The following is a 12,348-nucleotide window of genomic DNA, read 5'->3' on the forward strand; positions in this document are numbered from 1 at the left end:
AAAGCGAGAAGTCCTGTGGCACCTTAGACTAACAGATTTATAAGGGCATAAGCTTTCCCTAATAAATCTGTTAGTGTCTCAGGCACTACTGGGCTCTTTATTGTTTTTGCAGATCCAGACTAACGCAGGGAGCCCTCTGAGTCAATGTAACTAGTTAAGGGTATTTTTATGGCACCATTCCCCTGTTGCCCATTATCGGAGTTGCCAGATGATCTGACTGGAAGATTCTCTCAGGGTTCTTCTAAAGTTAATTGTGATATCGTGTTATGATACATGGATCCAACAACATATTTTAAAATTAAGATTGGGATTTTCAAAGGAATCTATGGGAGTTAAATCGGAGCTTGGGCATCTAACTCTCTTGGGCATCTAACTCTGACATTTCTATCTAGAACATCTTGTAGGTGTTCAACTTAAAGAAAATTATTATAGGGACTGACAGACTGAATCAGAAATATGCTCACCCAGTCCACATATCTGATCTCCTACAGTGACTAGAAGTACTAAGTAGTAAAGGAAGTTATAGAATATTTTCTCCATAAAGAAAGTTTCTTCTTAAATGCCATCAGTTCAAAATGTGGTTGATGCGTAACATAAGAAAGTTTATACCCCTTCCAAACATTTATAAAAAATATACCTCTAGAGAGTTGCATTAACCATACAACCATTCAATTTCTTTCCTAAAGGTGGCACTGTTCTTTTACACGTCAGTCACATATTTTTAAAGGGTGTTGGTAATTTTATTAAACATTTTGTCAACACATACCCTAAAATAGAAAGAGAAGCACGAGAAACATTGCAAAAATGTTTCAAGGTATTTAGACATTGAATTCTCAGCAGCCATCCAAATCTTTGTTCTGACCAACAGCAAGAAACTGCTGTTGTGTAACTTGGAAGAGCAGAATATAAGTAAAATTTTCAAAAGCACGTATGCAAATTAGGACCTTAATCCCAACGCAGGGGACCCAACAGCCTCTGTGGGTCCCTGGGCAAGGTGTGGGGGGCAGCACCGTGCTCCCAGAAGGGGCAGAGTCTCAGTCGGAAGGGGCCTTAGAGTCACATGGAGCATGCAGAGGTGGCAATTTAAAGGGTCTAGGGCTCCGGCCAGCACTGCTCCTGTGGTAGCAGCAGCAGTGGCTGGGAGCCCTGGGCCCCTTTGAATTGTCGGGGCCCTTAGGCAACTCTCCCCTTTGTCCCTCCTCTCAATGGGCCTGTCACAATGAAGCTTAGGATCCTAGGGACAGATTTTAAAGAAACTTAGATTCCTAACTCCCACTGATTTCAAAATACCTTTAAAAATTTAGCCTCTACCTTATACCTTGTAAAACAAGGTTTACAGGATCGGCCGACAAAGGCTTTCTTTGTCACTCGATCCCCGTCTTGACAGCCACTTTTTGCCGACAAACTGCTGACTCGGAAAACGCGGTGGCCACTTTTATTCAAATGAAGCGTGGGAGATTGCAAATGAAGTGGGGATTTAAATGTCAGTATGTCTAATTTACATCCCTCTGGTGACAAAGGGATGTAGTCTAGACACACCCTAAGTCACTTTTGAAAAAGATGATTTAGGTGCTTTTAAAAATGTTCCCAGATAATTGGCTGATTTTTTGGAAGTGACTGGTGGTTTAGGTTGCTTTTGGTTTTGGGTGTCCTACTCCAGGGATGTTAAAGAGGCCTGTTTTTCTGACTATCCCTATCACCTGCTCCTTGAAAATAAATGTTCCCAAACTGGGCATCTAACAACGAAGGCACCCTAAATCCTAATCTCTCCATTAAACCCTGACCATGGTTCACTGGTGTTACCATCCATATATTACGGTGCGTGAGCACATCTAAAACATCTTGCCAACAATCCAGTGTTAGTGGGTCCCATTTCTGTGCTTCCTCATGAAAATCACGTTAGCATTGGTCTCCTGATTAATGGGTCTTAGCACTTCTAATTACTTCATGCCGCATATCAAAGGTACATTTAAAAGAACCCACAAATGGAAGAGAAAATTAAAACACAGCTCAAATTAGTTCAGGTCACTGGAAGGACCGACTGCTGAGACTGTGAAATATTGATGGTGTGTCATTGTTAATTATTCAAGCTGGCATTTCAACTCTGAACCTGAGAAAATGAGATGGAGCAGAATTTTTAAAATTCTGAAATTCACAGCAGTATGTGTCTCAGTAATTCATTCTACTGGTAATGGCTTCTGATGATAAAACCATTGTATTTAAACAAGTTCTGGTGATGTTTTTAAAAATAGTATTTAAAGTAACATCAACTGTAAAACCCATAGGGTAAAACATACAGATGAGATTCTTGATGAGAGAGGGACAAAGAGGGAGCAAACCTTGTTTTTCATTACTTATAATACATGCCTTTGTTACGGCTAGTCTAGCAAGTAATCAGTAAAGCCTCTGTGGTCAGTACAGCCACACAGGAAGCAAGAGAGAAATAGAGAGGGTAAACTAGACTTGTTGTATATCTCATTAGCCCCATTTGAAATAAACTTTCTCACTTAGGCCGGTCCACACTGCAGCCAAAGTTTGGCTTAAACGCAATTCTAGCTACGTAACAAATATAGCTAGAGTAAATGGACCTTAAGCTGAGCTTCAGCACTGTCCTCACAGTGGGAGGTTGATGGGAGAAATGTTCCCATCAACTTCCCTTACTCCTCACAAGGAGTAGGAGTTCTGGTGTTGACAGGGGCACCCTCAGCATTTGATTTACTGAGTCTTTACTAGACCTGCTAAATAGAATGCCAAAAGATCGACCGCTGCAACATCAATTATCTGGGAAGTGAAGATGTGGCCTTACCTTCTAAAATCTAATTCAAATTCATCATTTTTCAGCAACCATCTCTGGTGGCCAGTTTTTAAAGGATCAAGCTTTTTACACTAATTTGAAGGACTAGACACCTCAAAGAAGTAATACTGGTTATATAAAGCCTTGGGTCCAATCCCCAGCTGAAGTAAATTGGTGTAGGTTCATTGACTTGAACACAATGATGCTGACTCACATAAGCTGATGATCTGTCTCTTAAATTCAACCCAAAGAAACATGCTTCTAAAGAGAACATCCCATGTGGCTATTCAGAATCAATTAACCCCGTCTTTATGTGCCTAAAACAATGTGGTTCAAGAGGCGTTTTGGAAGTGCAAAGAAATGCAGGAAAAGGCTACATGTAGGCAGGTGGATAAACCCAGCTGACCTTATAATCAGAATGGCTTTTGGTTGGCTTTCTGCCTTTTTTTTTTTTTTTTTTTTTTTCTTTTGGCACTGTAAAATGGAACCCTAAATACCTAAGAGAACTGATAATCATGCACCAAGAGAATTGTCTTTTCTATAATCCAAGTGCAGGGCCACCTCTGCTTTGCAAATTAAATGCTCATTTCGGTTATTTGTAAGTACTCTTCCCTTCTACTTTGTCCTGAGATTATATCGCAATGTACACAGGGCACAACCTTCCTGAACTTGATTCTCCATTCATGTACACTGACTTTATGCTGTTGATACTCTACCGCTATCCATGGCATTATTGCTGATCAATAGCAGTGTAACAGGGGAATCCACTCCACTGTTTCTGTCTCCAGTGTGAACAGTGAACAAAGCCAAACCACTGTGCTAACAGAGCGAGAGAAGAAGATTGTGGGGGTTCAAGAGGAGAGGATCTCACTGTAAATCTGGCCTTGTCAGAAAGGTGTTGCAGTGATGCCGTTTTTGTGGTGAGATGGATAAGAAAACGTTTCCTCTCTTCTCCTGACCTTTCTCTCCCTCATTCACTGACTGACGGCCTATGGCACTAGCTCATGGGACAACATTTTTGAGAGAGAATTTTTCACAAAAACCGTTGCCAAGGAATCTGCTGATGAATACTTACAGCTGTCCTCTTCTTCTGTAAAGACACTCACAACGTAACAGGCATAGACGAAGCCCACCAGCTGGAAAACAAAGAGAAGAAATCATTCGGCACGCTTACAGCCAGACTTCAACAGCCCTCACTGGCAGGGCTGGATTGTGCAAAGGGCTTTAGGGGCTGTAGCCCAGAGTCCTGGGTTAAGAGGGGGTCCCTGGGTTGCAGCCATTAAAGCCTGTGTGTGTTGCATTCTGGGCCAGCTCTGCTTGGCAGGGGAGAGGGATAAGAGGCGGTTCTGCCCACTGCCATTTCTCTCTTCCCCCAAACTGTCTGGAGCCGTCTGAACATAAGAGAGGCTATACAGGGTCAGATCAAACGTCCATCTAGCCCAGCGTCCTGTCTGCCGAGAGGAGCCAATACCAGATGCCCCAGAGGGAGGGAACACAATAGGCGATCCTCATGTGATCCCTCTCCTGTCAGCCATATCCAGACAAACAGGCTTGGGACACCATTCCTACTTATCCTGGCTAATAGCCTTTCATGGACCTAACCTCTGTAAATCTATCCAGCTCTTTTTTGAATCCTGTTAAAGTCCTAGTGTTCACCACATCCTCTGGCAAGGAGTTCCACAGGTTGACTGTGCACTGAGTGAAGAAAAACTTCCTTTTGTTTGTTTTAAACCTGCTGCCTATTAATTTCATTTGGTGACCCCTAGATTTTAAATTGTGGGAATAACGTTTCCTTACTCTTTCCACACCACTCATGATTTTATATACCTCTATCATATCCCCCCTTAGAAAAGAGGAGACTAAGCTGAAAAGTCCAAGTCTTTTTAATCTCTCTTCATATGGTACCCATTCCAAACCCCTAATCATTTTTGTTGCCCTTTTCTGAACCTCTGCACCCTAAATGCCTCATTTCCAGCCCCATCTGTGAGTCCAAACCCCCAGTCAAAGCCTTCACCCACTCCTGCATTGCACCACCCTCCTGCCTCAACCCATAGCCTCCTCCAGCACCTCAATCCCCTAATTTTTTACGCCAGTCCAGAGCCTAGGGAGCCCTACAGAATCTATCAGCCCCAGGTCCCAACCCTGATCATCAGAATGGTAAAATCTGCCAAGTAAAATCTGCCATAAAGTATGCCGTGCAGGAGCTAGACTGTAATGGCATATTTCTCCCTAAATTTTTGCCACCACTCACAGTCTCAGAGCAGCAGGAGAAGATAATGCAATCAGTACTGATATGATATAACAATGTTGCCACTTAAATAGTAATCACTGAGCTCCAGAGTTAACACTAAGGATGTTAAGGACTAGTTGTCTATCTGATAAGCAAATGCTTATCAGATAGTTGAGTCGACTAGTTGATTCCCCTCCCCTTGCTGCCTCTATCAGAGACAGCAAACAGAGGGGGAAGAAAGGGTACTTCAAAGTGGCAGGACCACACGGAGCTGACCCCAGGTTCTATGTGGCGCTGCCCCTTTGAAATGCTGCTGCAGCATTTCAAAGCGGCAGTGCCACGTGGAGCCAGGGGTCAACTGGGGACTCCCTAACTGATCCTGGGCTCTGCTTAGCATTTCAAAGCGGCAGTGCCACATGGACCCTGGGATGACCCCGGGCTCCGCGTGGCATTTCCACAGAACCCGGGATCAGTTGGGAACTCCCCAGCTGATCCAGAGCTACAGCAGGAGGCTGTTGACCATGACTAGAAGCCAATCTCTCCTTCCTCCTGTGCGTCTTCTCCTCTTCAGCATTTTGGTGGGAAAATTCAAAATGCAGGGGGCCATTGCATGGGACTGGTTTATATTTTGAGCGATCCCAGATGAGTGTCTCCCAAGTATCAAAGTCAATGCGGCACTTCTTTAAGTTATCTTTTAGCAAGTCCTTATAATGCTTCCGTTGTCCTCCCATGTTACGGTGTCCTTCTTTCAGCTGAGAAAACAGGACCTGTTTTGGGAGGCGATGGTCTGGCATCCAAACAAGGTGACCAGTCCAGCGAAGTTGCTGATGGATGATCATTGTCTTAATACTGGTGGTCTTTGCCTCTTCCAGAACACTGATGTTAGTGTGCCTGTCTTCCCATTTGGTCTTTTAAGATCTTGTGGAGGCAGCGTTGGTGATACCTCTGAAGGACTTCCAAGTGATGTCTATGAGTTGTCCAGGTTTCAAACCCGTACAGTAGTGTTGGGAGAATGACCAAGAAGTTTGGTGTCTGTTTGAATATCATGATCTTCACAAACCCTGTGCCGTAAACGAGCAAAGGCTGCAGTGGCACAGCTCAGATGATGTTGGATTTCTACATCAATATCTGCCTTGGATGAAAGATAACTTCCAAGGCAGAGAAAAGGATGTACATTCTCCAGTGCCTTCTATTGATTTTAATAGATAGGGCCTATGGTACCTCAATTGGAGAGGGCTGATGGAGTGCTTCGGTTTTCTAGATGTTGAGGGGGAGACCAAGACATGCATAAGCATCAGCAAACACATTCAAGATAGCCTGAAGATCTTTCTCAAAGTGGGCAAAAACTGCATCGTCATCAGCATACTGAAGTTCCATGATAGATATGGTGGAAATCTTACTCTTAGCTTTTAGCCTGCTAAGGCTAAACAGTTTTCCATCAATTCTGTAGATGATTTCAACACCAGCTAGGAGCTTCCCAGCAATTAGGTCGAAAATGATGGCAATAAATTCTGCAGACATGGTTGGGGCGATGATACAGCCCTGTTTGACTCCTGTTTGTACTTTGAAAGGTTCACTCTGGGAGCCAGTGCTGCTCAGAACAGTCGCTTTCATGTTGTCATGAAGCAACATTAGGACATTGATGTATTCATTGGAACATCCAATCTTTGAAAGTATAGTCCAAAGGGCACGGTGAGTCACTGAGTCAGAGGCTTTAGTTAGATCAATACAAGACATGTACAGTGGTCGGTTTTGCTCCTGACACTTCTCTTGCAGCTGCTATGCAATGAAGATCCTCTCCGCAGCTCCGCAACATGGCTGAAAGCCACTCTGTGACTCTAATACATTTCTTCTGACAAGGGCGCAGAAGATGGATTGCAAGGACCCATGCCAGAACGTTGCCTGCAAATGCCAGAACGTTGCCTGCAACAGCAAGGAAAGAGATCCCATGATAGCTTCCACAGTCCACTTTATCCCCATTCTTAAAGAGGGTAACAATCAAGGCATCTCTCATTCCACAGGGTATCTCCTCCTTTATCCAGATTTTAAGGATAAGCAGGCTAAGCTGCCAAATTAACTCTGGTCCACCATCTTTAAAGATTTTGGTGGGGATCCCATCTGGACCTGTTGCCTTGTTGATCTTCATCTGCTTGATGGCATTGTATACCTCCAAAAAATGGGAGGGTCTCTGAGCTCATCCCTAGAAGGTTGTTGGGGGATTTGCTCAAGCACTTCATCTGCACCCATGGAGTTACGATTAAGAAGATCTTCAAAATGTCCTTTCCAGTGAAAATTAATGGCTTCATTGTTCTTCAAAAGTGTGGTTCCATCCTTTGAGTGAAGGGGGTTCATGCCATGACAAGCTGGCCCATAAGCAGCCTTAATAGCACTATAGAAACCACGTGTACTAAACATGACCTAAAGCAGGTTTTCTTCCCCTAAGGACAGGAAACATTTCTTTTTAATGAGGATGCCAGAGAAGTACTGGCACATTATTCCAGACTGTTTCCCCTTTGTAGAATCTCTTCTGCGATAGCAATCAAATACACACATGGAAGAACACTGATTCCATCAGTGAACAGGATGTAAGAGGAGGAGAACTCATTGTTTAAATCATCCTATTGATATGACCAAGCCTTTTGGGGGTAGGTTTTGCTTTGTAGGTTGACAGACAAGATGGACAATTAGTTTTGAAATTAATCATAAATGTGGGGATACTTTCCGTGTTTATATGTAAGGACACTAGATTTGGAGATGGATAATTGGTAGGATGTCAAAGTGAGGAAAGCTAGGACAAGATGCAGAGTCAGACTCCGTGCCCACACAAGGGAGTAAGAAGAAACTCCAAATCTCTTAAAGCCCTACTGGTGTTACCAGATCTTGGGTCAAGGAGCACAGGACTATTTTGGGGTTTTGACTCCCTGCAAGATGTAGTTTGAGTGGGAAATGTGCAGAACCTTGACTCCCTCCCTGCTAGTTACTGGCCAGAGGAGTTGAGACTAGGGTTAGTATGTCATAACTTCCTAACTGTCAGGGTGGTTAAACACTGGAATGAATTGCCTATGAAAGTTGGAGAATCTCCATCACTGGAGATATTTAAGAGCAGGTTAGACAAACTTCTATCAGGGGTGATCTAGATGATGCTTGGTAACTCATAGGGTAGTATAGGCCAGCTTTAAATTACTCTCTTGTGAGGAAGCAGGAAAGAAATGGTGAGTCAGTCGGATTTCTCTAGGGTCACAATGCCCTCCGGAACAGCTCCGGACTTGGTGCAGTACACACATTACTCATGGCCACAGGCACAAAGTAAGAAAACAGACTCAAAATTAGAAAACTAAAATGGACCATCACCTCAAAACTGTTTAAAAACCCCACATGGAAGCTCATCACTTTGGGGACAGTTCAGAGAAGCTCTAAAATGTGCCAGACCCTGTCCACAGGGCAATACCCAATGTGAGTAAGGAAGTCAGAATCGGATCCTAACAGAGTTGTGAGATCCTGGTTCAGCAGGTTTGGATGATGCTCTGCTTTTTGTTGATCCAATATGTCCTCCGTGACTTGTATGATGTCCTAACATAACACTCCAGTTAGCAAGATCTTGGTTGACACTAACTGCATTATTAAAGCTCTTGCGAGCCATAATTATTGGTTTCCTGCTGTGAACCCAATGCTCTTTAACAAGAGTTAGGTGGCAAACAATGGCTCACTCCAAGGGAAGACAGAATGATGCATGAAAGGACTCGGAAAATGGAATCCATTCATTTTTCATATGACAGAAAAACACATAACTCCCGAAACTAAAAGGCAGGATAATGAGATTTCTATTGAGGGATTATAAGATTTGCTTGTGTGCTGCAGCTCTCTGAAGACAAGAAGCATCTTAGCCAGAAGAAACTAAGTAATTTTTATAGCACCACCAAACCTTGTATTTCTTTTAAACTTCCTAGTAAAAAGTTAAACGCAACAACAGAATCCTCAGTTTACTTTCTTGAGCCTTGACTAGCTCCATGGAGGTACAGTCCATTACTGCAATTATAGAGAGACAGCCCCAGAAGAGATTCCGGTGCCACTCAGCTGATTAGCAGAGCACCCACAACTGGCAGCATGTGTTTCTACTGGTGGTATACATCCACACATGCCTTGGTGCACATAAAATTTATTCCACACATGGATGGGAAAATTAGAGGGAATACTGGACAGCTCTCATTGCTCAATTTCCTGCTGTGTAGTTTTCAAGAGAGGGCTATTTTACACCTTTTGTTTCCATTATCCACAGTTTACTTATTTCAGAAAAGAAGCCAACCAGTTGCAATGGCAATCACAAAACCACATAATATGCAAAACTAGTTATGCCTGGGGAGCTTCTAGAGAATTACCTGTTTATGTGAAGCCACTGCTCTCTACAGACATATGAGAGAAGAATGTCTTTTTTTGGTTAGGATTTGTTTTGTTTGTGTTAATTTGCATTTCTGGAAGGGGGGGAAAAAATGTACCTGGAACTGGCCATGGTGCTGAATAAAGGCAACAAGCCATAATCTTTTATTAAATCTACTATATATTAAGGGTATGTCTACACTGCAACACTATTTTGAAATAATTAGCACTATTCCGAAATAACTTCAGGCACATCTACACAGCGGGCAGTTATTTTGAAATAGTGTCAAAATACTGTCAAGCTGGAGGACTTCTTACTCTGACTCCTGTAACCCTCATTGTACTAGGAGTAATGGAAGTCGGAGGAAGAGTGCTCTGTTTTGAAATAAGTGCTGTGTAGAAGCTTATTTCAAAATTGCTCCCAATTTTAAAATAAGATACGCAATTGACATAGCTCAATTTGAGTAGCTTATTTCAAGTTAGGCTCTGCTCTGTAGACACATCCTTTGAGAGTTTGTGCACACATCTCTGTCTGTCTGTGTATCTGTCTGCCTCTCAGCTTGTCCAAGAACTCTTCTGAAATGGTAAGAGCTAGGACCACCAAATTTGGTATGCAGCTTCCTTTTATCATAACTTAAACCAAGCTAATGATTTGGTTGTGCCAGGAAAACAGGATGTACACAGAATGGGATTGTGTCTCACCAGACAGGTGAAAGGGGCTGGCTGGGGGTGTCCCCTGTCTGGGAATGCCCCACCCGAAGCCTCCCACTCCCCAGGTACTCTTCAGGGAGGAGGGGGGCTAAAGCTTCCCCCCCTCCCGATCCACTCTGCCTGTGGAGCAGAGGGGGCAGACCTTTCCCAGTGCAGGGACATGCACCCTCCCATGGATGTGCCTGCTGGAGCTGCAGTGGCCATAGTGAGGCACTTCCCACCAGGCTCCACGCTGCAGCGGTGGATGAGGGCTGGGGTTGTCCTCTCTCCCTGTGGCATCCTGCATTCAGAACCCCTCGTCCCCAGCCTCACCCTAGAGCAATGATTTAAATGAAGAAAAACAATAACTGAGTTAAGGACCTGAAAATCAGGGATCTTATTTTGTGACATAGGGAGTAGGGATGTAAAATCCTGTTCAGCTGGTTAACTGGTTAAATGTACTGGTTAACCAGTTAACTGATTAAAGAGGGAGCACCTCCCCCCACACACACACTCACTGCTGGGATTCAGCCCCACCCCGCTGAAGGCAGGAGCTGCTCCTGTCAGGCTGGAGCAGCCCCTGCCTGAGGTGTACCAGGGCCCACCGCAGAGAGAGGCTGCTCCAGACCCCAGAGGAGTAGGGCCAGTTAATGTCAAGGTGACAAAGTGTCCCAGGGCACATCTACACAGCAGGGCAAAAGTCAAATTAAGCTACACAACTTGAGCTACATCAATTGCGTAGCTTAAGTCGAAATAGCTTAATTCAGCTTGTGGTTCTATCTACACAGCAGGAAGTCGAAGGAAGAGCATTCTCCAGAGTAAGAAGTCATCCAGCTCACCATTATTTTGAAATAAAGGCTTGTGGTGTAGACGCACGTTATATTCTAACATTAGTTATTCCGAAATAATGCTGCGGTGCAGATGTACTCCTAGTCTGTGTCTAGACTGGCCAGTTTTTCCGGAAAATCAGCCACTTTTCCGGAAAAACTTGCCAGCTGTCTACACTGGCCGCTTGAATTTCTGCAAGAACACTGACTTCCTACAGTAAGAAATCAGTGCTTCTTGCAGAAATACTGTGCTGCTCCCATTCGGGCAAAAGTCCCTTTTGCGCAAAAGGGCCAGTGTAGACAGTTGAGATTTGTTTTGCACAAAAAAGCCCCGATCGTGAAAATGGCGATCGGGGCTTTTTTGCGCAAAAGCGCGTCTAGATTGGCCACGGATACTTTTCCGCAAAAAGTGCTTTTGCGGAAAAGCGTCCGTGCCAATCTAGACGCTCTTTTCCAAAAATGCTTTTAACGGAAAACTTTTCCATTAAAAGCATTTCTGGAAAATCATACCAGTCTAGACGTAGCCCTACTGTTTTCTGGTTTGCGCCAACATCCATTGTTTCCTTGATCCACGAGACTTAACAGATCTGAACATCACACTACAGTTGGGCCAGGATAGGTATTTAAAATTCAATCATCATGACACAGGCAAGTATCTTTGATGCAAACTTTTCTAACTTTCTCTGTCTGTGAAATGATGGCAAGACTTATATTTATTAATTTCTTAGCATATTAGCGGTGAGTTTGGGTTCTTGGTTACAGCAGTGAGTCAGGACCCTGGGTTCTGTTCCTAGCTGACACTGACACACTGTCTGTCTGTGAAAAATCGTGTGAATTCCACAATCTGTAAAATGTACATAATAAATAAGTCACATTTGTCAAGTGATTACCTGGCGTCAAATGAAAATCATCTATTTCACATGAGAGCTGTGCGATTTGACTAACAAATATATGATGCTCTTTGAAACCCTAGAATAAGAGGTACTTATGGGACATTATTATTTAGGAACCTAATTTTTCAAAACAAAAACCTCTAGGGCCGCATGTAAAAGTGTGTGAGCATTTCTAATCTGCATTAGATTAGATCTGCATCTCTGTGGATATATCTGCACTTGGAACTAGGGTTGCGATTCTTATCTCACATACACATGCTAACTATTGTTAAGCTAGTGTGCTAAAACTATGGCATAGCCACAGCAGCATGGGACATGGCAAGCAATGGCATGGGCTAGCTGTGCTGAATACGTACCCATGGGGTTCAGGTGCATTTGTGCATGGGGTTACTAGCCCATATCGGCACTTGCGGTGTACCATGGCTACACTACTATTTTTAGTGTGTTAGCTCAGTGAAAGCTACAAGGAGTACATCTAAGGAATCACTGCCCCCCCCCCAAGTTTGTAATGTACACATACTCCATGTGTGCAGATTTGAC

General features: G+C 43.6%; 1 protein-coding gene across 2 annotated transcripts in view; it reads right to left on the reverse strand.

The window, feature by feature from the left end:
* The window catches only part of NKAIN4 (sodium/potassium transporting ATPase interacting 4), a 112,666-nt gene that overhangs the window by 9,166 nt on the left and 91,152 nt on the right, over positions 1-12,348 (reverse strand). For both annotated transcript variants that reach the window (XM_089769726.1, XM_075901054.2), the window contains one exon: positions 3,870-3,930. In XM_089769726.1, coding sequence (XP_089625852.1) covers positions 3,870-3,930 — 61 coding nt within the window. The remainder of the gene's footprint in view (positions 1-3,869; positions 3,931-12,348) is intronic.

The sequence above is a fragment of the Pelodiscus sinensis genome, chromosome 17, assembly GCF_052426305.1.
Source record: "Pelodiscus sinensis isolate ZL-2025 chromosome 17, ASM5242630v1, whole genome shotgun sequence".
NCBI classification, from domain to species: Eukaryota; Metazoa; Chordata; order Testudines; family Trionychidae; genus Pelodiscus; species Pelodiscus sinensis.